The sequence below is a fragment of the Lactuca serriola genome, chromosome 4, assembly GCF_051521515.1.
Source record: "Lactuca serriola cultivar US96UC23 chromosome 4, Lser_US96UC23_V15, whole genome shotgun sequence".
NCBI lineage: Eukaryota > Viridiplantae > Streptophyta > Magnoliopsida > Asterales > Asteraceae > Lactuca > Lactuca serriola.
In genome coordinates, this window is record NC_136411.1 from 213,621,945 (window position 1) to 213,646,888 (window position 24,944).

The 24,944-nt window shown below is 39.5% G+C and overlaps 1 protein-coding gene and 1 non-coding gene across 2 annotated transcripts; both read left to right on the top strand.

Moving 5' to 3' along the window:
• The first annotated feature begins 11,186 nt into the window (after positions 1-11,186).
• Positions 11,187-11,293, top strand: LOC145103600 (small nucleolar RNA R71). The gene has a single exon (XR_013706683.1). It is a non-coding gene; the product is annotated as a small nucleolar RNA R71 (small nucleolar RNA).
• A 7,646-nt stretch (positions 11,294-18,939) lies between these two features.
• LOC145103249 (large ribosomal subunit protein eL8y-like) lies at positions 18,940-20,701 on the top strand. Its single transcript, XM_079040810.1, has 7 exons — positions 18,940-19,069; positions 19,243-19,287; positions 19,416-19,617; positions 19,770-19,939; positions 20,039-20,167; positions 20,241-20,333; positions 20,417-20,701. The coding sequence occupies exons 1-7, from the start codon at positions 19,067-19,069 to the stop codon at positions 20,546-20,548; spliced, it is 774 nt and encodes a 257-aa protein (XP_078896936.1). The 5' UTR covers positions 18,940-19,066; the 3' UTR covers positions 20,549-20,701.
• Positions 20,702-24,944: the final 4,243 nt, after the last annotated feature.

The window sequence follows — 24,944 nt, forward strand, 5'->3', positions numbered from 1 at the left end:
TTCGTGATAAAATCCATCGTAATATCTTCGCATTTCCACAACGGGATATCCAACGGCTGCATCTTGTCGTGCGGTCTCTGATGCTCGGCCTTGACCTTCCTGCAGGTCAAGCACCGCTCGACGTACCAAGCCACATCCCACTTCATGCATGGCCACCAATAGTCCAGACGAAGATCCCTATACATCTTCGTCGCCCCGGGATGAATGGAGAATCGAGATTTGTGTGCCTCCTCCTTCAAGACCTGGCGCATGCCTCCGAGGTATGGCACCCACACCCTGCGGTGTAATGTCAATAATCCCCTGCTATCATAGTCGAAGGAGGAAACCTGACCCACTATGCGCTCACTCTTCCGATGTTCCTCCATCATGGCCTCCTGTTGGGCCTCCCGAATCCGCTCCAAAAGCGGAGTCACCATTGTCATCCTCATGCAAATATCCCTAATCGGCGCCGCCTTGCGGCTAAGCGCATCGGCCACCACATTGGCCTTCCCCGGGTGGTAAAGGATCTCACAATCATAATCCTTCACCACATCGAGCCACCGACGCTGCCTCATGTTCAGGTTCGGCTGATCCATGAGGTACCTCAAACTCTTGTGGTCCGTGTAAATGGTACACCAAACCCCATAAAGGTAATGTCGCCAAATCTTGAGAGCGAAGACCACCGCCCCCAACTCTAAATCATACGTCTGGTAGTTCGCTTCGTGAGGCTTCAGCTGCCTCGAAGCGTAGGCAATGACATGTCCTCTCTGCATCAGTACCGCGCCCAACCCTGGAATGGACGCATCACAATATACCACAAAATCCTCTACGCCCTCTGGCAGGGCTAAGATTGGCGCTTCACACAATCTCTGTCTCAGAACTTCGAATGTTGCCTACTGCTCAGGCCCCCATCGAAAGACCACGACTTTCTTAGTCAACCGTGTCAGGGGTACGGCTATCTTGGAGAAGTCCTGAATGAATCTCCGATAGTAGCCCGCTAATCCTAGGAAACTCCGAATCTCAGATGGAGACTTCGAAACCTCCCACCTCAACACAGCCTCCACCTTGACCAGATCCACCAAAATCCCGTTCTGGTTGACAAGGTGCCCAAGAAACTGCACCTCGCGCAACCAGAACTCACACTTAGAGACCTTAGCATATAAGCTCTCCCTCCTCAGGGTCTCCAACACCTCTCATAGATTCCCCTCGTGTTCCTCCTGTGTAGTCAGCTGAAAGGCCCGACTCCTCACCACTGGAGCCTCTGACTTGCCCTGCCGGCCATTTGTGATCCTCAGAGTCGCTGGAGCTGGCGCCTTCATTGGCGTTGATGCTGCTGTCAACTGGGGGCAATTGGCCCTCTTGTGGCCCCTCTGGTTGCATTGGAAACACAGCAACTCAGATGTCTGAACAACCGAGACAGGGGCAGTATAATCCCTGCTAAAGTGCCCCGTCTTGCCGCACTTGTAGCAGCCTGACGATCCCAATCTACATGTTCCCTTGTGCGACCTGCCGCATTTCCCGCAACGGCCCGGCCCTCCTTGGCCTTTCGGCCTACCATCTGATCCCTTGGGCTTCTTCCCCGAAGCCCCAACCACCTTCCCCGTATCTTCCTTCCTCTTCCGAATATGCTCCAAATCAATCTCCCTTTCCCTCGCCCTGGTAATCATGGACTCCAGGGTAGGGCAAGCTGAAAAGCTAACATGCTGCCGGATTTCAGCCCGTAGCATGTCATGATAGCGGGTCCTCCTCATATCCTCATCTCCCGCATACTGGGGCACCAGCAATGCCCTCTCCCGGAACTTGGCGGTGATCTCCGCCACAGTCTCCGTAGTCTGTCTCATGTCTAAAAATTCCCTGGCCAGCTGCTGAAGCTCGACAGCCGGCGCAAACTCTGCCCTGAAGCTGGCCACAAAGTCCGACCAGGTCATAGCCTCAATAGCCGAGGCCCACAATGAGTCACTGATGGACTCCTACCAATCTCTAGCTCGGTCTTGTAAACATCCTGCTGCATATCTCACCTTTGACCCCTCGGTGCAGAAGCTGGTCAGCTGTGCAGACTCAATGTCCGCAATCCATCGTCTGGTAGCAATGGATTCCTTCGCCCCATGAAAATCCGGCGCACCACTGCCCTTAAAGTCCTTAAAGGACAACGTGCGAGATCCTGACTGGCCAGATGCCATGTCACTCCTGAACGCCCTGAGGCGGTCCTCCATCAGCTCAACTATCCCTTCCTTGATCGACCCGAAAATGATGGGGGTCGACTCAAGGATGCCTCTGGTGATCTCTGACGCGATGAACTCACGTAGCCTTTCATCTACTGGCTCGGAAACTGATCCCAACCCCGATCCCTCTCCAGAACTGCCACCAGCTGGCTTCTGGCGTAGTACCACCATTCTGCAATACACACAGGCAACCATTAGTGATACTGATACCTCTAAAGGGATCACATCTATTTCAAGTTCCCTGGTCTCGTCTCAGCCTTCCTTAGTTCAGGTACGGATCCTCTGCTTTCAATAGTACGGGCCCATACTACCTTCCACATCTATCCGTACCTTCTTCAAGGACTGCCTCGACTCCACCAGATCCCTTTCTCTACTGCTAATCACTTCTATACTCATCCTAGGTTTTCCCTAGGGAATCTCTGACTCCACCCTGCCCGGTCCTCAGCTGTTGAAGGCCTCCTTGTAATGTCAATCAGCTATTACCTGAATACCATTACGTGCGATGAGGCTCAGATAATCCTTCGAGTAACAGACTCGTCCCTACAACGGTTAGACTCAAACGAGAGTTGCGCAATAGGGCCAAATCCATCACTCTAAGTTCATCCACCCTGATCACATGTAATGTGATGTATTCACCTAATGACTAACTCTCATCACTCAGAGTCCCACAGAGCACATAGCAAGCAGCATTTGGACGCAGGAGAACTACTCAAGCAAGTCTGTCCTCATAATGAGAAGCTGAACTAGCATATAATGCTAAGCTCATACCACCAGGCATAACCTAAACAGGCTATCCTACTACTGTCTACTCAATAGTAGCTTGCAACTCTCATAAGCTGAAGCACATAAGGCATCACTCCTAGATCCTTAGTCATATTCTAGCATGCTGTTCTACTGGAACTGATAAATGAGACATAAACTTGTATGGGTACTTTGGGGAATACTTGAGCTCGGCCAGTCGCGCACATCACACACTTCGTTCGTTCTCAAAACTCTTTTCTTTAACTTTTAGAAAATATTTCTTTTTTCAAAATCTTTTAATCCCTCGATTTGAGTTCAGACACCCTCGAGGGTGTGTCTGAATCCCTCAAACCAGGGCTCTGATACCAACTTGTAACGACCCAAATTTCACGTCCAAAAATTTTCTTTTTAAGTCAATACTTTAGAAAACGGTTGTAATTAAAACATTGTCTGGTCAAACCATTTCATAACATACATCGTGTCTGAAAACCGAAACATGAAAAACAATCAACTATCAGAGTACAAAATCGCAGAATGACTCATGGTGCGGAAAACAAGGTGCGTGTATGATGTGCCGCTACCGCGCCAGCTCCTTCCCTCTTGAAGAAGAGGTACCTGAAAACAAAACTGCAAACCTTAAGCACGAAGCTTAGTGAGTTCCCCCATAATACCTCATACCATACAAACATACAATGAACATCTAGGAGATACGGGCCTCGCCCACACTCATGAAGATACGGGCCTCGCCCACACTCCGCTATCTGGGAGATAAGGGCCTCGCCCACACTCCCCTATCTGAGAGATACGGGCCTTGCCCACACTCAACTGCTAAACCATAACATACAAGTATCACACAGACAACGAGTATAAACAATTCTACCATACTGACATAAATCATAATCAACCTCAACTATGAGATACGGGCCCTACCCACACTCCGACACTAACATATCGTCTATACGAGTCGGACTTTGTGCCTTAGGCCCGTTACTACTGGAAGGAAACTCACCTCGAAAAGTAGCTACCGAAAGTCTGACTGCTAGACGTCTGGTTGCTGTACCGGTAATCCTCCGGCTACAAATTCATAAACATAGATTAGCCACTCATAAATACCCTTAGGTCAATTGACTGACCCACCCTTGGTCCTAGGTCAACTCCTCGGTCAAATTCAACTTCCAGTTGACTGGACTCGCCGAGTCGTGGCACAGACTCGCCGAGTCCTTCTCCTACTAACCCGGTCCTACTCGCCAAATCCCTCTTCCCACTCACTGAGTCACCATTAACTTGCTACTCAAGACTATAGAGCCGACTCGTGATCCGACTCGCCGAGTCCTCACGAGCAGATCTCCTACTCGCTTCCAAATCCTCACCAGAGCATCCCTTAATAGGATTTGGGGTTCTGGGGCTATTGCTACACGTTAAATTGCTAATTGCACGTGCGGATACAAAGGGTTGGACCTTCAACACTTAAACCCCTCTTGCTCAGTGACAGTTCATATGACTCGCCGAGTTTGAAGAACAACTCGCCGAGTTCCAGGCAATCTTCATAGGACTCGCCAAGTTGTTCATCCAACTCGCCGAGTCTAAGACCATCTTCATAGAACTCACCGAGTTCCACTTTGGGACTCGCCGAGTCCCTTCGACCCACTTCCTATACATACCAAATCTAAGACATGCAACGCTTCTAAACCATAGATCTATGCTCCTAGGGCATGCTTATCACGTAAAGTTGTAAACTTTACGTGCATGCATGGCCTTATAAGCTCAAGAAGGCAAATCCAAGCTCCTTAAGAGGTCATACACTCAATAGGGACCTCAATAACTCCAACCACGGAGACTTTACACTTCTAAGATGTACATAAGGTCCCAATCTGAAGTCCTTTCAGAACATAGAGCATGAATACATTTGAGGTTTTAGGGCTTGAAAACCACTAATTTGGGACAAAAGGGGGATCTAATGAACTAGTGATCAAGGTAAGAACTTTTCTACCTGAATGGAAGCTTCTCACAGTGTAGATTCCGGATCTACCTCCCCTCCTTGCACACTTCAACCTCTTCCCTCTTCTTCTAAGATCCCAAACCTTCTTCACAAAGCCAAAATCACTCTCAAGAACAATATGGGGGCTAGGGTTTCTTTCTACAATTCTCTGGAAATGTTAGGGACAAAGGAGGCCAAGTTAGAGCTGACACGGCAGCCGAGACTGCAGCTTGAAAGGTAGCTGCATCAATCTGAAGAGTTGGTGTTTGGTTGATGGGCTGATCGTTTTTCTTGGGTGACATGATTCTGTTACACCGAAAGAAAATGAATTTGTGAGCGAAAATGGTTGAACCTAGAAGTACTTCGATCGATCATGTAAAGAATAGAAGTATGTTCTCTAAAGTTCGACCTACATCCCTATGATGCAGTTCTAGTATGGAATGAAAGTATGTTCAGGAAAGTTCGACCTACATCCCTATGATGCAGTCCTAGTAAAGATCGGAAGTAAGTTGTTACAACGGTCTCAAGATGTTTGTTGTTCGAGCCGAGGTATTGTTGGTTGGTTAATAACATGATCCAATCATTACCAGAGACTTGGACATGTCTCCGGAGTTAAATTGCTATAGTCCAATGACTTGACTAGAGCATGTTTCAAGTAGACTCTAATGAAAGTATGATAAGAGTATTTGAATGAAGAATGACACAGAAGTTAGCCGACTGTCAATACCTTTGATATTCATGACGTACAAGTTCGGGAAAATGACCTTGTAACAAGGTCTCACATCATATCCAGAGAAGATAGTTCTTGACAGCATAAAGACCTAACCAAAAGTACTTACAGTACAAGATAGTTTCACAGAAAATGCCACATCGGGCATAGACAGAAACATGATTCCTTTCCAACAAGGAATATAAAGTAAAGCATCTACTACTGGCGACGGTCATCCCTCTGGTGAACTCTCAGTTCAGCCAGTTGGCGTTCCACATCAAGTAGGTGTCTTTCGTACACTCTCTGGCGTACCCGGAGTTCCATGACTTCGGCTCGTGATTTAGCCAGTGCTTGCAGCAAGGTTTCATAGTCTCTCTCAGACCTCTCACGAGCATGTTCAAGGCGACTGGTGCGAAGCATATGCATTCCTCCATTTGTATCAACTTCCGCGATACGTTGTAGAGCTGTCCTGCCCTGAATTTCGTTTCAGGCAACTATACGGATCATAATTGGTAGAACTCTGTCTGTTGAGCTCCCTTCACTTACGTTGTAGAAACTTTGGTCTCCATTGAACGACATAGGTTGATCTTGATATTCGCTCCATGTTTCCAGATATTCCACCCATGGAGGCGTCGGGCCATGAAAAGTTGGACGAGGGTTAGGATTTGGAAAGGGAGCTGCCTGAGGTTGGTTCTCAACCTCGGGTTCGGAGATAACACTGTTTGAAAGGTCTTCAGCATGGTGATCATTCAGAGGGATTGGATGATCATTAACTGGTTCTTCTCCAAACCATCCAGCAATAACCGCGTTCGGAAGGAACAGGTTGTCGTGGGGATGAAATCCAGCCATGTTATCTACGCGAGAATTTGGGGTAAGAAAATAATTATTAGACGAACTATCTAGATAATTATTTAGGAAATCTTCATTAGTTCCATCGCTATTTGTAAAGTGCATACCGGTTATATGTAATCAACACAGGATAGGCCTTCGAATAAGTGACCTTAACTCCAAATTCACAAGGAATAAGGGTAAAGCCAAAATTTCACCGATTCTAAGTCTGTAACATCCTAGTTACATATAACTTTGGCATTTCCACTTAGCAATTATCAACTTAGGAACGAAGATTCCATTTTAGTTCTCAAGTATAAAGTACTTATAGTAACACAAAACACCCCTATGGTATTTTAGACTTAGGTTCTATTATAATGTTCTCATTGTGGTGATGTTGGTAAGTTTTTAGACTTGTTGTCATATCACAACCATTCTTGGGCATGTGCTCATCAATCTTTGGAACATCATAGTTGATCAGGCTATGCCACTCCCAAGACTGACCATACATCCCCGAGCTTACCTGTGATATTCAACAATCGTAATACTTTTGTTCTTGTCATTGTGACACTGATTTTAGTATGAATGTAGGCACGTATACTTTGTTAAATATTTTATTATTTAAAAGTATATTCTCTTAGACAGAGTGTTTTAAGCCCTATGTATTTATAGTTAGTATATCTTTTATGGATGGATATGCTTAATTCACTATAAACAATGCTCTGATACCAATCTGTCACACCCCAAAACCACGAACGGCGGAAACGTTCAGGGGTGGAGGACGTCATGTACAGTATCACAACAGTGTATAATAGTAAACAAGCAACAACATCATCCATTGCATTATAAGTAAAGTTTTAATACATGAGTGTTCTTTCATTGTAATAAGACACCAAAAATATACAATCAAAATAAAAGACGAGACTTGTCTGCTCCGTCTTCTCAAAACCTGGCCACCGTACCTGTCTACTGATGACCTGAGAATACAAGTTATTTTGAAAGAGAGTATCAGCTTTAAAGCTGGTGAATTCATAAGTATTTAAGTGTCATTGTCTTGCCTTGAAAAGCTGTTTTAAAAGTCATGCAAACCTTTAAATGAAAATGTTGATATAAGTATGAAAAGCCCTAGAAAATCCCTTATCTTCTATCAGTTTGAGATGTAGTCTTCTACCAAGACCCGAATGTTTTGTAAGTAAAATGATAGTTTTTCCTTCAATTGATTAGTACTAAAGTACTTAGTTTAACTCATCGTTTACGTGAAAGTATCACAAAATAAAGTAAACAGGAAAATGTACTACTGTAAGTGTTGTCAGTGGGTACTAGGACTAACACAACATCGCATTAAGCGAAATATGTAACCTAATGAACATCCGAAGATTGTCCAGAAAAAGTAATAATGTAAGTGTCATCGCTGGGTACTAGGAGTAACACAACATCGCAATAAGCGAAAAGTATAACCTAATGAACATCCAAAGATTGTCCACTTGTCCTCTGTAGCAGCAACAGGTGGGTGGAAGGGTTAGTCCTGATATCGATCTAACTAATATAAATAGTAACCTTAGACCTCCGTAGATGGTCATCGACCACTGGTGCTAATCAGTGGGGTTCGGAATGGTAAGTCCCGCCGAGATATCCCATTGAACCGGGATAGGAAAGATAATTTACACAGAAAGTACTAATAACTCATCCTCGTAGTTCTAAGTACCAGTATCCAGGTAAGTGAATACAGGATAATGCACCTATGTAAAAGTGTTCCTGTATGGTATTCATGTAAGTGTGTTCATGTAACAGGTAAGTATATGTAAACATATTCATGTATCAGGTAAGCATATATATATATATATATATATATATATATATATATATATATATATATATATATGTAATCACGTATCAGGTAATGTACTAGTATAGACTCATGAATGAACTGACTCTCGTGTGATTCCTTGTAATAGGAATAATGTTTGATATCTTCAAATTATCCCTATGATAATTTACTGAAAGGTAATTAGTTGTTCAAGTAGGTTTATACACTCTTACTACTCAAGGGTGTGGGAAACTAAATGAAAGATGTAAACTGTAACATCAATACATATATAAGAATATAAGTGTATATGCATAGTTTAGTTCATGAATGTAAAATGGTTTTGTAAGACATCTTATGGTTTTTGAACAATAATTAACAATGACTTGATGTCATTTTAATAAACATTTCAAAAGTAAAACATTTGATAACAAAGTATTTTTAAGATTTAAAACCATTTCATGCATCCCATTTTGTAGTATGTGAAATCTGTTAAATGACAAACACAATTATAAAATACATATCAATGATTTAATAACATGTTTGTTTCTACTTGTATTCCCCCCCTTTTAAAGCATTTAAAATCATTTAAAACATTGATTAGGGGTATGAACTCACCTGTAGATGGTGGTTCGGATGAACTGGACGGTGTAGGATTGTTAGGCGGCAAGTGAGGACTTGTACACACACTACGATCCTAATGAACATATAATCACACATATATGCAATCAATTAGTCTCAAATTACTAATTGATAATGTTAAGACATTCTAGACATAATAAACACTTTATATAAGTGTTTTAAGCCCTAAGGATTGCATCTAAGCTATTGTGGGACAAGGCACTTGTGTTTAGGGTTCCAAAGGACCCCATATATGAGTTTACTCTCCATATACCATCACACATGGAGTTTACGGTTGTAAATTCTTGAGTTTACGGCTGTAAACTCCAAGACTCAATGTCTTTGGTTGTTTTATGGTGTTAAATAATCCCTAGAATTATTCCAACTTGGTGGTTAAGTCCTTGGAAGGGTTTAAGGCATAGAAATACTCCATTTGGGAGTTTATGGCCCTAAGGCCATTTCCCTTAGAGTTTGCGGCCGTAAACTCTTAAGGATGGTTGTTTTTGATGCTTTCAAGTCTCTTGCACAAGTGGTATAGGTTCTAGACTTTTATTCCAAGCATATGAAGGCCTTAGGCACACTTTGGTGCCTTTGTTTGATGTTCACGGCCCAAGAACCTTATTAGGGCTGTGAAATCATTTGAAGGGGTGATTTTGATGTGTTTTTGTCCTTCAATTAAGTGGGAACAATTCCATGTAAATGTCTAGGGCTTTAGGTGCCTTAAAAGTACCCTTTGATCCATTTTATTGGAGTTCACGGTCCAAGATCCTCTTGGGCTGTGAACTCCCATGTGTTTGTGTTTCTTGGTTGTTTTCTTGTCCCTAATACACATACAAATGAGTCTAAGGCAGTAGCATAACACAAGGTTCGGTCTAGGCTTTGTTTCGGGAGTTTACCGCCCAAGAACACCTTGGGGAGTAAACTCCTAAAGCTAGTGATTTAGCCTTCTAAATCATGTTATAAACACATATTAAGCTTTCTAACACTACTAGAAAGAGGTACTCACGATTTGGGATAAAAACCCGAAGATCCGTAAGAGAGAAAGTGGCTTTTCTCTAGTTGGAAATGCGAATAATGAATGAATTTGGTTCAAAATTCTATTTATAGTCCTGAGATATTTTTGGCAATAAAATATTTTTATTCCTGAAATGATCTCTAATATAATAGAGTGATGGAATAATAGAGTTGCACTAAACCCTAGTGCATCCACTCTCCTGATATTTCCTGAAGTGTAAACCCTGACGTATTCAAACTTAAACGAAAAAGTTTGAAGATTAACTGTGACTGTTATAACTTCTATTGAATTGATATTGTTTGTACAGAATGGAAATTTCGGGTTGTCACATCATCAGGCATGGCTCAGATTGGAAATGGTAAAGGAGGCCTGTAAGGCTTTAAGGAAACAACATATTTTTCATCAAGGCATGGACTCGTCGAGTCCATTAGAGGGACTCAGTGAGTCGTGTCGGATTTAGCTGAACTCGACTTTTCTGTCTTTTCTGTTTGCACCTTAGTTGAGACCTTCTATGCAGGGCTAAGAGGAGTGAAAATTTCTCCATAACTAGATGTTATGGCATTCACATTCTCCATTCTCGGATTATTCTCGGTTTTATTTGGAAGTTCACCCGGTCTTCTCTCGTTCACTTGATGTGCTAGTTGCCCAAGCTGTTTCTCAATGTTGAGTATAAATGTTTGTTGATTCCTAAGTATAGTCCTGGTCTTTTGTATTGCAGCATCATGATCATTGTGCCTTTTCTCGGACGCGACTATAAATCATGTGAACATTTCTTCTAAATCGGCTCTTTTTTTCACAACTGGTTCTTCCTTTTGATAGAAACCCCTATCTTTTTGCTTGTATTTATCTTCCTTTGCCTTTTTGTATTCTTCATACGGGAGCCATTCCTTCTTGGGTTTCCGCCAATTCTCATCGTATCTGTTGCCACTTGAATAAAAGACTTGCACCTTTTTGTTTTCATTCTCATCCAAGTCACACTCTTTAGTTAAGTGAGGTCCCCTACAATTTTCACATCCCACCCGTATAACATGGATTGTTTGATCCATCTTCATCATTCTTCTATCTAAACTGTCTAGTTTAGCCATCATTGCCGCCATGCCATCGTTGACCGTGTTCACTACCCCCTACTTACTTCATTTCATGGGTTGTGGTATTCTCTAGAGTGGTTAGAGAACTCTTCAATTAATTCCTTGATAACCATCTTTGTGAGCGGGCCTTGCGAGTCAAGTAACTGCCTTATGGTGACATTGACTCCGTCATAGAAGATGGAGACTTCTTGTTGGCTATTAAGGTCATGGTGTGGGCAATTCCTTAGCAGGCTCTTATACCTCTCCCAAGCTTCATATAGTGACTCCCTAGCTTGTTGTTCAAAGTTAGCAATGGCCTTCTTCAATTTGGCTATTTTAGAAGGTGGGCAAAAGTGGTCAATAAATTCTTCTTTCATCTTAGCCCATGTGGTGACCGACCCGGGAGGGAGTGATTTGAGCCAATCTTTTGCAACACCCTTGAATGTGACTGGGAGCATGCAAAGTAGCTGGGTCTCACGAGGCACATTTGGAACATTAAAGTAATCAACTACATCATTGACTTCATCCAAGTGCTTGTAAGCATCTTCGTGGTCTTTTCCATAGAAGGGGATCTCCTTTAGTTGAGCGAGTATGTGGCCCTTTAGCTCAAAAGTAGCAGTAGCGGGAATTGCGGGTTGCATAAGTCCCGGGCCGGTGTCGTCACACATCCTTTTCTTCTATTCCCCCATGGGGACTTCATCGATGTTAGCCATGTTAATGGCTAATTCGTCGTCAAAATCGGATTCGTGCCCGAAAGTGAGATCTTCTTCTCCTTCAGTTTCGTACTCAGTGTCCTCTTTGATCGCATCTTCTATAGCTATGGAGGCGCTGGAAGCACCTGATTTGCTGCTCTTCTTCTTGCTGAAAACGGACTTTAGATTTTTTAGTGGCGAGTTCTTTGAAGAAACGGATTCTCCAACGGATTTTCCCTTGCTCTTCCTTAGGGCGAACTCCGGGTCTTCTAGTGGAGGAACCAAAGGTGTATCAGCTCCTCGGGTCATGAAAACAACTGCAAATAAAACAAGAAAAACGCGTAAAAAAACAAAAATAAAATAAAAACTAAAACTGTGAACAACGATGGACTCACCAAGTTGTCACGAGTGCACTCGGCGAGTTCAAGGCAAAATCAGAAAAAATTTCTAATTACTTATTAAAACTAATATTTATTAAAACCTATACTAACTACTAAATTACATAAGAATTAACTTTGTGTAAGATAAATCCCACACAAAGGATCTATAAAAATAGAAATTAGTGCTAATTTAGAACCGTTCCCTGACAACGGCGCCAAAAACTTGATGTATGTGAACTCAACTAGTTTTAAACCTACTTTTAATTATAAAATAAACACACAAAGGCAGTGGACCTATCAATTGTGGTAAAGCTAAATAAGTAGGGTATCGAACACAAGGAACGGTAAATTAAAACTAAAAACTAATTTTTATCTAAAATTGAATAATAAAAAGGGGTTTTCTCTAGTTTTACAAGACTAGAAACTTACTAACTATTACTTAAAATAAAAAAAAACTAGAAGAGCAAAGATTCAACAAAATTCAATGACGAAGGGGACTTCTGTTTAGTTCAACTCAATTGATCCTATGGTTGATATTATGGTAACAGTGCAATGGATTAATTCTTCTATTGGCTACCGATTCAAGTGATTAGATTCACGTTCGCTGCATTAATCCTTAGAGAACAAACTAACTTAAACACTGGCCAGTTGTCTAATTTAATTCAATTCACTAGATTATTTATTCGGGTTGATTTAGACTTGTAATAGCTAACTAATTTGGTCTTTTAGTTAACCTGTGGTTGATGGTCATCACACAAGCTCACACATAAATTTACCTATTTTTCTATTAATTCTAGTTTCACAGTCGCTAATCCTAGTCATATAACAAAGTGGTCACATAAATTATATGATGTAGCAATTAAGATATGTTCATGCAACTTAATTATCTTCCTATTAACAGAAAAGTAGTTATCATTCACACATAAGGTTCTTTAACAAGCTAGGATCAACAAAATCACCAATATTAAATCAATCCTACCATAAATCAAACCATAGTATCAATATTGTCTCCCCAAACAGAAGTTTAAAATTTTTAGCTCATGATTGAGGTAATTAACAGCACAAAAACGAAATCTAGAAGTCTAAGCATGATGAAGAACAATAGATTAAAGTAAGAATGATGTAATTTTGCCTCAAATCTCCTTCGAAATTGGTTTTGTGGTTGTATCTTCGTTCTCCAGATCTCTTCTGGCTCTGATTCGCAGCTTGCTTCTCCCCAAGGGTTCCAGAATACCTTGCGTTGATATGGACAACTGTTTTTATAGATTCGAACTGACTCGCCGAGTCCATCCCTTAATTCTCGTACACGGTAAGTCATAGAGTCTTTATCCTCTTGAATCTTCGCTGAGACTCACCGAGTAGTCGACCCTACTCGCCGAGTACTTTGTATTTTTAGCCTTTTTCTTCTTTGTTCAACTCTCGAGCTCCCAACCGCTTCTACTGCTTCCTTTTGATTCCGAGCTTTGCTTTTGGTCTGAAAACAGAATTCAAACACTTTTGAGTATCTTTTGTCCATGATATGCAATAAATTAGCTAATAAATGATAAAAATCTATACTTAATATAAAGCTAAATATGCCACTATCTGTAAGGCAATTATTATGTAACACCCATAATCAGAAAGATCAAGAAAGGAAAGGAAAACCCTAAGTCAAAGGGGTCAACTCGTCGAGTCCAGGGTGGAACTTGACGAGTCCGAGCGGGATCCGGGTCGAAGAGTAAGTGACCGACTCTACGAGTCGGAGAGTGGAATCGGCGAGTCCGGTCTGGATTGGGAAACCCTAAGTCCGGGGCTTTGTGCACTATATAAGCATCTCATTCTCTCCCTTAGGGTTCTCTAAGCCTCTCTTATCCAAAACACAAAACCCTAAGCCTCCATTTTAGCACATTCAAGCTTTCTTGCCATTTTGGGTGATTTGAAGGAAGAAGGAGGAAGGGAACCTTTGGTGATTTAAGGATTGGCTTTAGATCCATAATTGGTGGGACTTTTCAGAGCATTAGGAGGTAAGAAGTCGTTACCTTCACTCTTTTGCATAAAGTGTTACCTTTGTTATGAGATTTGGTTTTTTATGGCATGATTAAGAGCCATTTCGAGTTAGAAATCCAGATCTGAAGTTGCTACTTCAGATCTAGGTGTGTTTCGGCCTAGAGAACCATAAAGTATCAGTCTTGGGGGTGTTGGTGAAGCATGCTCGTCTAGAACCCTAGCCCTAGAGTGTTTTGGGCTTTTAGCTTCTTGGTTTCATGTAAAGTTTGCAACTTTACGTGGGGGATAGACTGTAGAAGAGTGGATCTATGGTTTGGAGCCCCTGCATGGCTCGAAAAGCCACTGTATGGTTTGAGATCTAAAGAGACTCGGCGAGTCACATGGGTGTACTCGGCGAGTTTTATAAACATGAGCATGGACTCGGTGAGTTGGAAGAACAACACGGCGAGTCTGTCGAAGATTACCTTGGACTCGACGAGTCTGTTCTTGGACTTGGCGAGTCTGGTCGCAGAACCTCAACCTTTCCGGGTTAAGACTTAGATCGGTGAGTTGAGTGGTGACTCAGTGAGTTGGGCAGGATGGGACTCAGAGATCGTTGAACTCGACAAGTCTTGGGGTGACTCGGCGAGTTGAGTCGTTTTATGGGAGTTTCTGAATGCATGGACTCGACGAGTCTTGGGGTGACTCGGCGAGTAGAATCAGTCAAGAAGGTTGACATTGACCAGGAATTTGACTTTGGCAAGAGTGGGCTTAGACGGCTTCTAAGAGTTCAGTTTGGGACTAAGTGTTATATTGATATTGATATTGATAGCTCGGGGAGCTAGTGGAGCAGCGATTCAGAGAATTGTCAGACAGCAGCCAGAGGGTTGTCAGCAAGTTCAGCAGTGCAGGTGAGTTTCCCTTTGTGTGAATGGGTCTACGGCCACAATGTTGGCCCATGTAGTTATGAGTAGGAAGACCCGGGGGTTAGCCCTAGGCACTGTTTGCTATTATGATATTCAGGACCAAGGTCCAATATCGGGCTGGTGCCCAAGGAATGGTTTGCATGATAGAGTATACTTGTTGTCTGTGTGATGCATGTATGTGCCTGGTAGGGAGGTGAGTGAGGGTGAGGTCTCGTATCGCACCAATAGCAGAGTATGGACGGTGTTCCATATCTCATTAGTAGTAGAGCAGGGGCGAGGCCCAAGGCAGGCGAGGCCTTAGGACATGAATACAATAGGGTATGTTCAGTTACGTGTTATATGCTATTTTTGTATTATGTGGTTAGCAGACGGGGCCCAAAGAGAGGCGGGGCCTAAAAGAAACAGATCTGTATCCGAGCGGGGATCGAAGCCAGGCGGGGCCGTTGTAGCGGGCGAGGCCCGAAGTAGCGGGCGAGGCCCGGAATAGCGGGCGTGGCCTAATATGAGCAATATGTGTTTATGCAGGGTATGTGGTAGGTTGGGGGAACTCATTAAGTTTTGTGCTTACGGGTTTCAGTTTTGTTTTCAGCTACTTCCGGTTGCGGAGGGAAGAGTTCGATGTGATCGCATGACACGCACCATTGATTAGTCAGCCTAGGATGTTTTACTCTGATAATGAAAATATGTTTTGGAAATGATACTCTGAATTCATGTTATGACTTATGATATGTTTTTATGAATATGGCTTTGGTAATGATTTAAAGAAAAATTTTTGGTGCGGATTTTTGGGACGTTACATATTAATTGAGATGTAAATATGATGTGTTAATTAAGAAAAAAAGGAGAAAATAACAAATGGAAAAAAATATTTATTCAGAAATACCAAAAAATGACATGTGTCCAAGTTAATAAGAGAGTGACATGTGGCAAAATTATATTTATTTATTAGGGAGAATATATATATATATATATATATATATATATATATATATATATATATATATATATATGGGCTTGAGGAATATATGACTGTTATATACTTAATATTAGGCATGTAACCATAGTTTTAACAAAATACAATCAAATCTCTATACCATTTTCTTGCATCCTCTATTAGAGTATGTGATAGGATTTGTACAAACTTTTATGGAGTTTTAAAACTTTAATTTTCACCACAAACCGTGTATAAAAACACTTTATAAACTACCAATAGGTTTTCATATTGAAATTTAATATAGGAAACTATAAAGAAAAATTGAAACTATTCATTAAAAAACCCAATAAATTTATTTCCGTAACCCATCAAAAAAAAACCATGAAAGTATATATAGGGTAAGTGTCGAAGGAAGATATGAAGCCTATTAGAGGTCTAATAAAACAACACATTTGAAATACATAGATGTCGAAGATAAATCATGAAATAATATGAATTCAAAAGCAATATAAAAAGGTAATGATAAAATAAAATTATGTTTTTAATCAAAATGAAGTCAATTTTGATGGTTCTATACCTAATATTATATACATGACGGCTACATATTCACTTTTCATATATATATATATACACACACACACACACACTAGATGTGTGCCAACGCAAAACAGAGACAATAAATAGTTTTTTTGACGAATAGTATTCTTACGGGAAAATAATTATTAGATTTTGTTATTAGTTATTATGTAATAAGAAAAATTACTACTTTAAATTAAGATTTTTATGTTTAGAACTTATAAGGTGTTTTAGACACTAAAATTACTACTATTCTAATGACTTTGTAAAAAGAACTTTTAAAAAAATAAGGTGTTTTAGACATTAAACTTGATTTTAATATGATGCAAATAGAGATGATTTAAAATAATTATCATTCAAAAATATTATGATTCAATATATTTATGATCCTTAACTTATTATGATATAAAAACATTTTGATTCAAATATTTAATGATCCTTACTTATTATATTTTTTATGATTTAAAATTAAATTATTCAAAAAAAATATAATGATCAAAATGTTTTATTGAATAAAAGCGTTATTTAATTCAATATATTATGATCCAAATTAATATGATCAAAAAATATATGATACATAATATCGTTATGATTCAAAATTTTATGATCCAAAAATAATATGATTCAAAAAAAAAATATGAACCGAAAATATTATGATCCTTAATATTGTTTTTATTTAAAATTTTATAATTGTTAAACATTAAAAACTCAAACCGATATTTAGTTTGAAAAGTCAAAAAACTCAAAAAATAAAAACAAAAGAAAAAAATTCTACCATCTTCAAGTATGTAGTAAAAATATTTGAAAAAAAATAAGAAAAAAAAATATTTCTTTTAAAAACAAAAAAAGTAATAAAAAATTTAAAAATGTTAAAACAGAGCATATATCTATTTAAAAAAAGATTTGAATTTTTTTAACGAAAATTAAAAAAATAATAAAAAAACGAAAAAAACCAAGATAAATGAAAAAGAAAAGAAAAATTCATTTAAATGACGTTCGTCGCACATAATTATTCCACCGAGTCCGTATTATGTTCCATGTATGTGCATCGCGTGCGAACACGTCACGGCCAAGTAAATGAGTTTGACGTTGTGTCATTGACGAAATAATTAATAGAGAATAGTCCTTACGGTTTTTACCAATTTTTTGGTTTCTACCGGATCCGGACCGTGTGTGTGTGTGTATATATATATATATATATATATATATATATATATATATATATATATATATATATATATATATATATATATAGTTGGAACGATAAATACAATCTAATCTAATATTACTTTTCAATCCACTTATATCACAGACGAGACATATCAATCGTCTTTTATTTTATTTTATTTTTTATTTTTAAATTAAATGTCACTTTTTAGTGTCTAAAAAGCTCAAACCAAGGTTGTGAAGATCAGAATCCTACATAGGATCGTTTCTAGGTTTACAAGATCGGGATGAGAATTTTGATCCTACAAAATAAAACATAATTTTAACTTATAATTTTAAAACATGAAAATATCTCCAACATTCGGTTTTCCTTTCAAAAACTCTACAAAATTCAATACATTAGGCACACATCAAAACACAAAATGATAAATTGATAAAAAAAATAAAAGACATAAAATAATAGTTTTTTTTTTCAAAAAATAAAAATAAAAATTAAAAGGAAGGTAGGATCAGATCCCAATTCTACGATTCTACCTAGGATCTTACAATCCTACGTGCGATTCTATCTCAAATATGATCCGTAAACGACACAACTTATTTTTTCATACCTAGGATCGTAGAATCATACGATCTTACAATCAAGATCATAATTTTGACAACCTTGGTTCAAATACCTATATTCTATGTAAGGTGAACAAAATTGAAATCGAAAACTGAAAACTGATAAAATCAAATCCGAAAACCAAACCAAAACTATTTATTTGTTTGGTTTTGATATTTTAAAACTGAAAAATCAATTGGAATACTTTACACACTGACCCTAAAACCGAACTAATCCAAAACGTAAAACAAAACAAAAAACAATCTATAAAACTGAAACTGACCAAAAATTGTATGTATTTTAAAACTTAATATACACATGTTTTATTTTTTTATGCAACTCAGGTTTGGGTTTATAACTTAGTATAAAATTAGAAGCATCCCCATCTCCTCAAGTCTCGGTGTTTGTAAACCAAACCCGATAAATCAAAATCCCTGACGTAGATTATCAAACATACTTTGACGGTGTTTTGTTTAAATTTGATGGTTTCCATTCAAATTATTACTTATGTTATTAACATTTTATTTTTTAATTTTTTAATATGGTCATCTATAATTTTAACTTTCAGTATGTTCTTAACAAATAGATATTTTTGGTTATTACTCATTTCCGTATAAAAGAAAAAACATATTCAATTATTTGGACAGTTTATTTTGCTAAGAAACCAATATTTACATATAAATTTCTAACCACCAAAAAAATAAAATAAAACAAACACCCCTTAAGTTGATTTTTGGAAAAACAGAGCAAGGCCCACCGGCCCAACCCACTCTAGATTTGCGTAAAAACCCTAAAAACTCCATCTTCCATTGTCTACCTTCTCGTCGCTGTATTGGAACTTCGGATCTCCAACTTTCATCAATGGTGAGCCACTCCATCTTCTATCTCTGTTAATCGTCATAATTTCATGTTTTCTGCTATTGTAATTACAACTAGATTTCTTCATTTCCTAAATGCGTATGTTCTTTTCACAAATTCTCATTTTCTGTTGTTTGATTATGACATGACTCTGTTTGTTTGATTTTGTTTTCTCGAAGGCTCCAAAAAAGGGTGGGAAGGCGGTCGCAACGAAGAAGAAAACGGTATGATTACTTAGATTAGTATACGTTTCTAGTTTACAACCAGTCGCTGCCTTTGATTTAAGTATGTTTTGAACTCGTTTATAGTGTTTGATTCACGCTTTCTAATTTGATGCCTTTTTTCCCTCCAGGAGAAGGTAGCTAACCCTTTGTTCGAGAAAAGGCCGAAACAATTCGGCATAGGTGGAGCATTGCCTCCAAAGAAGGATCTTCACAGATTTGTGCGATGGCCACAAGTTGTTCGTATTCAGAGGAAGAGGAGGATTCTCAAACAGCGTTTGAAGGTTCCACCTGCTCTTAATCAGTTCACCAAGACCCTCGACAAGAATCTAGGTAATCATCTATGATACTATCTCACAAATATCCTCCTCCCTTTATCTCAAAGTCTATAATCAGCTTAAGTTTTGTATTAACATTTGAAGACAATTTGTTTGTCTCGTTTTATAAACTATTGATCATTGAGCTCTTTTTTATGTAATATTTAGCAACAACTTTGTTCAAGATGCTTCTCAAGTACAGACCTGAGGATAAAGCAGCAAAAAAGGAAAGACTTCTGAAAAGGGCTCAAGCTGAATCTGAAGGAAAGACGGTTGAAGCCAAGAAGCCCATTGTTGTCAAATATGGTCTTAATCATATCACCTATCTTATTGAACAGGTTTTTGAGTTTTTCATTTCCACCATCTAAATATACAAACTTTTTAATCTTTCTGAAACAAAAAGCTTATATTGTACTTATTTTCACTCCCAATTTCAGAACAAGGCTCAATTGGTGATCATTGCTCATGATGTAGACCCCATTGAGTTGGTTGTCTGGCTTCCCGCTTTGTGCAGAAAGATGGAAATCCCTTACTGCATTGTGAAGGGAAAATCTCGTTTGGGAACTGTAAGTGTTTTTACTTAAATACCCTTAATTGTTTTGCTTGAGTTCTAACATGTTTTTTGTTATATTATATCAGATTGTTCATCAGAAAACTGCAGCTGCTCTGTGCTTGACTACAGTTAAGAATGAAGATAAGATGGAGTTCAGTAGAATCTTGGAAGCCATCAAGGTTTGTTTTCATGGATTTAAGAATTTTTGGAATTTTTATGGTTGATTCTGAATTGAATGAATGAATGTCTGTTGTTGTTTCAGGCCAATTGTAATGATAAGTATGAGGAGTACAGAAAGAAGTGGGGTGGTGGAATAATGGGGTCTAAATCACAGGCTAAAACCAAAGCAAAAGAGAGGGTTCTTGCTAAGGAGGCTGCTCAGAGATTGACATAAATACCCTTCATTATCTAAATACCCTTCTTATATGTTTTCAAAGGCAAGATACATGAGTTTGATTATGTCACAGTTTTATTCAGTTTTGGTTGGTTATATTAGCAAGCAACAAGTCACTATTGATTATGTTATGCATTATTTTTTGTGTTCTTAGTTTTTGTTCTTAACTGGGCCAATCCTCCCTCTCTCTATCTTCACTCCTTGAGTATCATTTCCCATCTGCCATCTGATGAGATCATTTAACGTTACTCATATATCTTTTAAAAATTTCATAAGTGATATTAAAGATCTTATAGGAAAAAAACCAACTAATTAATCATAAATAATTGTGATTTCATAATCTGTTGTCATACATAAATGTGATTTCATAATTGATATTGAGGAATTGATTTAAATAAAAAAAATCTTAGCAAAATACAAAATCGAAACACTCACAGCTATTCTGCAACTACAAAGCAACATGCCGGAAGATAAAACAAGTCACAACAAAATCGAAAAGGAACAACAATTAACAACAAAATCGAAATGGAACAAGTCGAAATCTCAGCAAAAATAGAGGAAACAACCTGGTCGGAAGGAAGAATGGTGGTGTTCTGTTGACTGGTCGTCAGAAAGACGACTGGGGGGAGGGGGGTTGCCGGTTTTAGAAGCTGCGTCTTCATACCCGCTTGGTCGGAAGGAGGAATGGTGGTCTCCGGTCGACTGGTTGGAGGAAGACGACCGCGGGGGGGGGGGGGGGGGGGGGGGGGGGTTGCTAGTTTTAGAAGCCATGCGCTTTACTATATTTCATGAAATCGATTTTATGAATTGAATCCAAAAAATGGATTAAAGAGTAAGACGACCGGTGGTGGTGGATGGAGAAGCATCGATTTCATGAAATTTATTGAAGCATAGTTAAATAAGAAGACGACCGGTGGTGGTGGTTGTAGGAACAAATTGATCGATTGAAGGAGATGGCAGACATGAGTCAAGGGGGCAACTGCGTCCATTTTTCGAGTCATCGTCTTTTTCTGGCGGACTGATTAAGAGGATGTGACTGTGGATCGAGTAAGATACAAAATAAATGGCACTTACCGAACCAAATCAGTTAAGTTAAAAGGTCTGACCAAACTGGGTTAATATGAAATCAAACAGTCCATTAATCACATTTAAAGTTATAATATTGGATGTAACAAGATGAAATTATTTAATAGGGGCAGTTTGTGTAAATAGCCATATGTTAGAGAAGGTGTTGTGAGTTAAATTACATTATATTGTTCCTTAAAACGTTCTATTTTGTAAAGTTATAATATTGGATGTAACAAGATGAAATTATTTAATAGGGGCAGTTTGTGTAAATAGCCATATGTTAGAGAAGGTGTTGTGAGTTAAATTACATTATATTGTTCCTTAAAACGTTCTATTTTGTAGTAGGCCCGGTGAAAAGCATGGGCAAAAGGCCCATTTTTTATGGAGCCAATTTTTTATACTATATTGAGGTTAGAACAACAATTGAATGCATGTTAGTTTAATTGTCCAAGTCCACAGTCGTTGATTAGGGAGGAAGGTACCATGACGGCTTGAAAGGGCGGTACTGGCGGTACCGCCGGTTAACCGTTCTATCTTTAGAGGGTTCAGTGGGTTCATTGATTTAAAGCATGAAACTGAGTTCACCAACCCACTCACTTTTGATTGAATTTATTGAAAATTGAAATTAAATGCATGTGCACAGGCTCACCTGCCCACTTTACCTGCCCACTTTACCTATTGCATACATGCATCATATGTTTTTTTCTTTTATATATATATATATATATATATATATATATATATATATATATATATATATATATATATATATATATATATATATATATATATATATATATATATATATATATATATATATATATATATATATATATATATATATATATATATATATATGATGCGACCTGGGCTCCGACCACTTGGATGGTGAATGTTGAGTTCGTTGGATAGGAACCTGAGAGGTCACAAAAAGAGAAAACCGTCAGCCGTTCTCCGGAAGGAGGTCCCGAAAAAACGCTCCAACGGTTAAGTTAGTAGTGTATTGGAGAGTGAGGGCTGAGAATCGGGAGAGATAGCTTACCCTACAAGGCGAAGTGTTGATCCTTTTATACTGAGGATCCTAAAGGACTACAGTCCCGATAAGATCCGATGTCCTTATTGGTGAGTCGTGTTCCTCGTTGTGTCAGGCAAAACGATTGGTCCAGGCGATAATGCTCTGGATGTGCTCCTTGTCGCCTGGAGCCGTTATCCTTGTCTTGTAGTGGAAGGTGCCCCTTGGCGGGGCTGGGCCTTCCACACAGTCGTCCCGCTGGGGCGCCTAACAGCTAGAGATCCGTTGGGACGGCCATGCTAGGGATCTGTTGGGGCGGCCATGTTTGGGGAGAACTGTAACACCCGGATTCCCAGATATAATAGTTTATTCCTTTATTTTTGAAGGTTGGGAGGGGAATCGGCGAGTTGGTGTTTAGACTCGCCGAGTATGGTCGCAGATTCTTATCCGGGTTCACAGCTGGACTCGACGAGTTCATGAGTGGACTCGGCGAGTCCATGCTGTTTAATGAAACCGTAATTTCCTGGGTCTGGGACCTATTTAAAGGCCCTTAGGGCCGTCATTTGCGGCTACCAAACCCCAGAGAGAAACACTAATAGATCTAGAGCGGTTGTGAGGAAGGAGAGGCCATTCTTGATCATTTTGTTGGTGTAATTGCAAGAAGGAGGTGACCAAGGCAAGAGGAGGCCGAAGGAGGTGCGATTCTGGTGACTTCAGAGTTCATAGACTTCATCTTGAGGTATTTATTCGGACCTTCTTCAGATTTGGTGTTGATTCTTAGAGTTTGGGTTTTCTAACCCCCTTTAGAGGATGGATATGTGGAGCAATTGGTCCCCTCTCGAGTTTATGCTTTGGATCTGGACTCAAAGAGGTCCAGAGACCTTAACCCTTGGAGCTTTATGAGTTATTTTGGGAGCCATGAACTTAGGATGTTATTTTTGGGGCTAAATCACCAAGCGAGACCATCTAGATGTTATATGAGTGTCAAGGTCTGAACTTTACGTGATTATCATGCTTGGGAAGGTCAGATCTATGGATTAAAGGAACAGATCTGACCTCAGGAGGTCTATGGAGTTTGTGCATGGCATGAACTTGCTGAGTCCAAAGATCAGACTCGGCGAGTAGGGTTAGGGTTTCCCGTAAATCACTCAGTAAGTAGACTTGCCGAGTTGGGGAATTAACTCAGTGAGTCAGAGGGGGATTAGGGGACTGGAGTTCAAGGCGGAACTCGCCGAGTTGTTCTTGAGACTCGACGAGTTGAGTCGGGGCGGCCCCGCAATTCATGCCAGGTGTGACTCGTCGAGCAAGGGGAGGAACTCGACGACCCAAGCGAGACTAAAGAGTTAGTGGACACGTGTAGACTCGCCAAGTCGCCCAAGTGCACTCGACGAGTCGGGTCAAAGTTTGACCATTGACTTTTGTTGACTTTTAGGGTTTGGTCAACAATGTGGCCTTTGAGCTAAAAGAGGGGTAAAATGGTCTTTTTCCTAGAGAGGGTCCAGTCTAGTCACGAGAGTTATATTTATGAGAATATTTACTTTATGTGTTTAGGCGGAGGCTAGATCATACTTCTACCGAGTCAGAGATTTACCGAGACATCTGAGGTGAGTGTTCTCACTATACTTTACATAGTGTGGTAACAGAATTATGTGACAGAGTATTCAGAGTTATATGCCAGGGTACTTGCATGTTATTACGTGTTGTGATTTATTGTGATATGTGATATGCATGATTCAGAGTTTATAGAGTTAGGACCAGTGGGTCCACAGAGTTATGGGACCAAGAGGGTCCCACGGAGATATTCGACCGGAGGGTCAACAGAGTTACAACCTTGAGTGGCTGATATGTGTTTATATGGTATTTTGGGGAGTTCACTAAGCAAATATGCTTACAGTGTTATGCGTGGTGTCTCAGGTACCAGCGATGATCACAGGAAGGCGCCGACATGACTCGTACACACGCACACTGGAGTTCATATGTTTTGATCTTGGGGTTTTGTATTAAGATAATGATGATACAATATTTTAAAATGTGGATGCGAATGAATTATATAGTTTTTAAAATGCGAAAAATTGTTTAAATTTTTACGGTGTTACAAGTTGGTATCAGAGCCTTGGTTTGAGGGATTCGGATGCATCTTCGGGCGTATCTGAACTCAAACTGAGGATTTGAGGAAAGTTTTTATAATAAAGTAAATTTTTTGAAAAGAGTAAAAAGAGTTTTGAGACAAACAGAGCAGAGCCGTGTGTACGATCAGCCAGCACTCGAATGGTGATTTCCCAAAATACCCTTACAATAAGTGCTATCAGATATGTT

What these genes read in the sequence shown, in the direction of transcription:
- LOC145103249 (XM_079040810.1), top strand. An exon ending in TCGCAACGAAGAAGAAAACG is followed by an intron (nt 19,288 to 19,415) that starts GTATGATTACTT and finishes TTTTCCCTCCAG; the next exon opens with GAGAAGGTAGCTAACCCTTT. An exon ending in GACCCTCGACAAGAATCTAG is followed by an intron (nt 19,618 to 19,769) that starts GTAATCATCTAT and finishes TGTAATATTTAG; the next exon opens with CAACAACTTTGTTCAAGATG.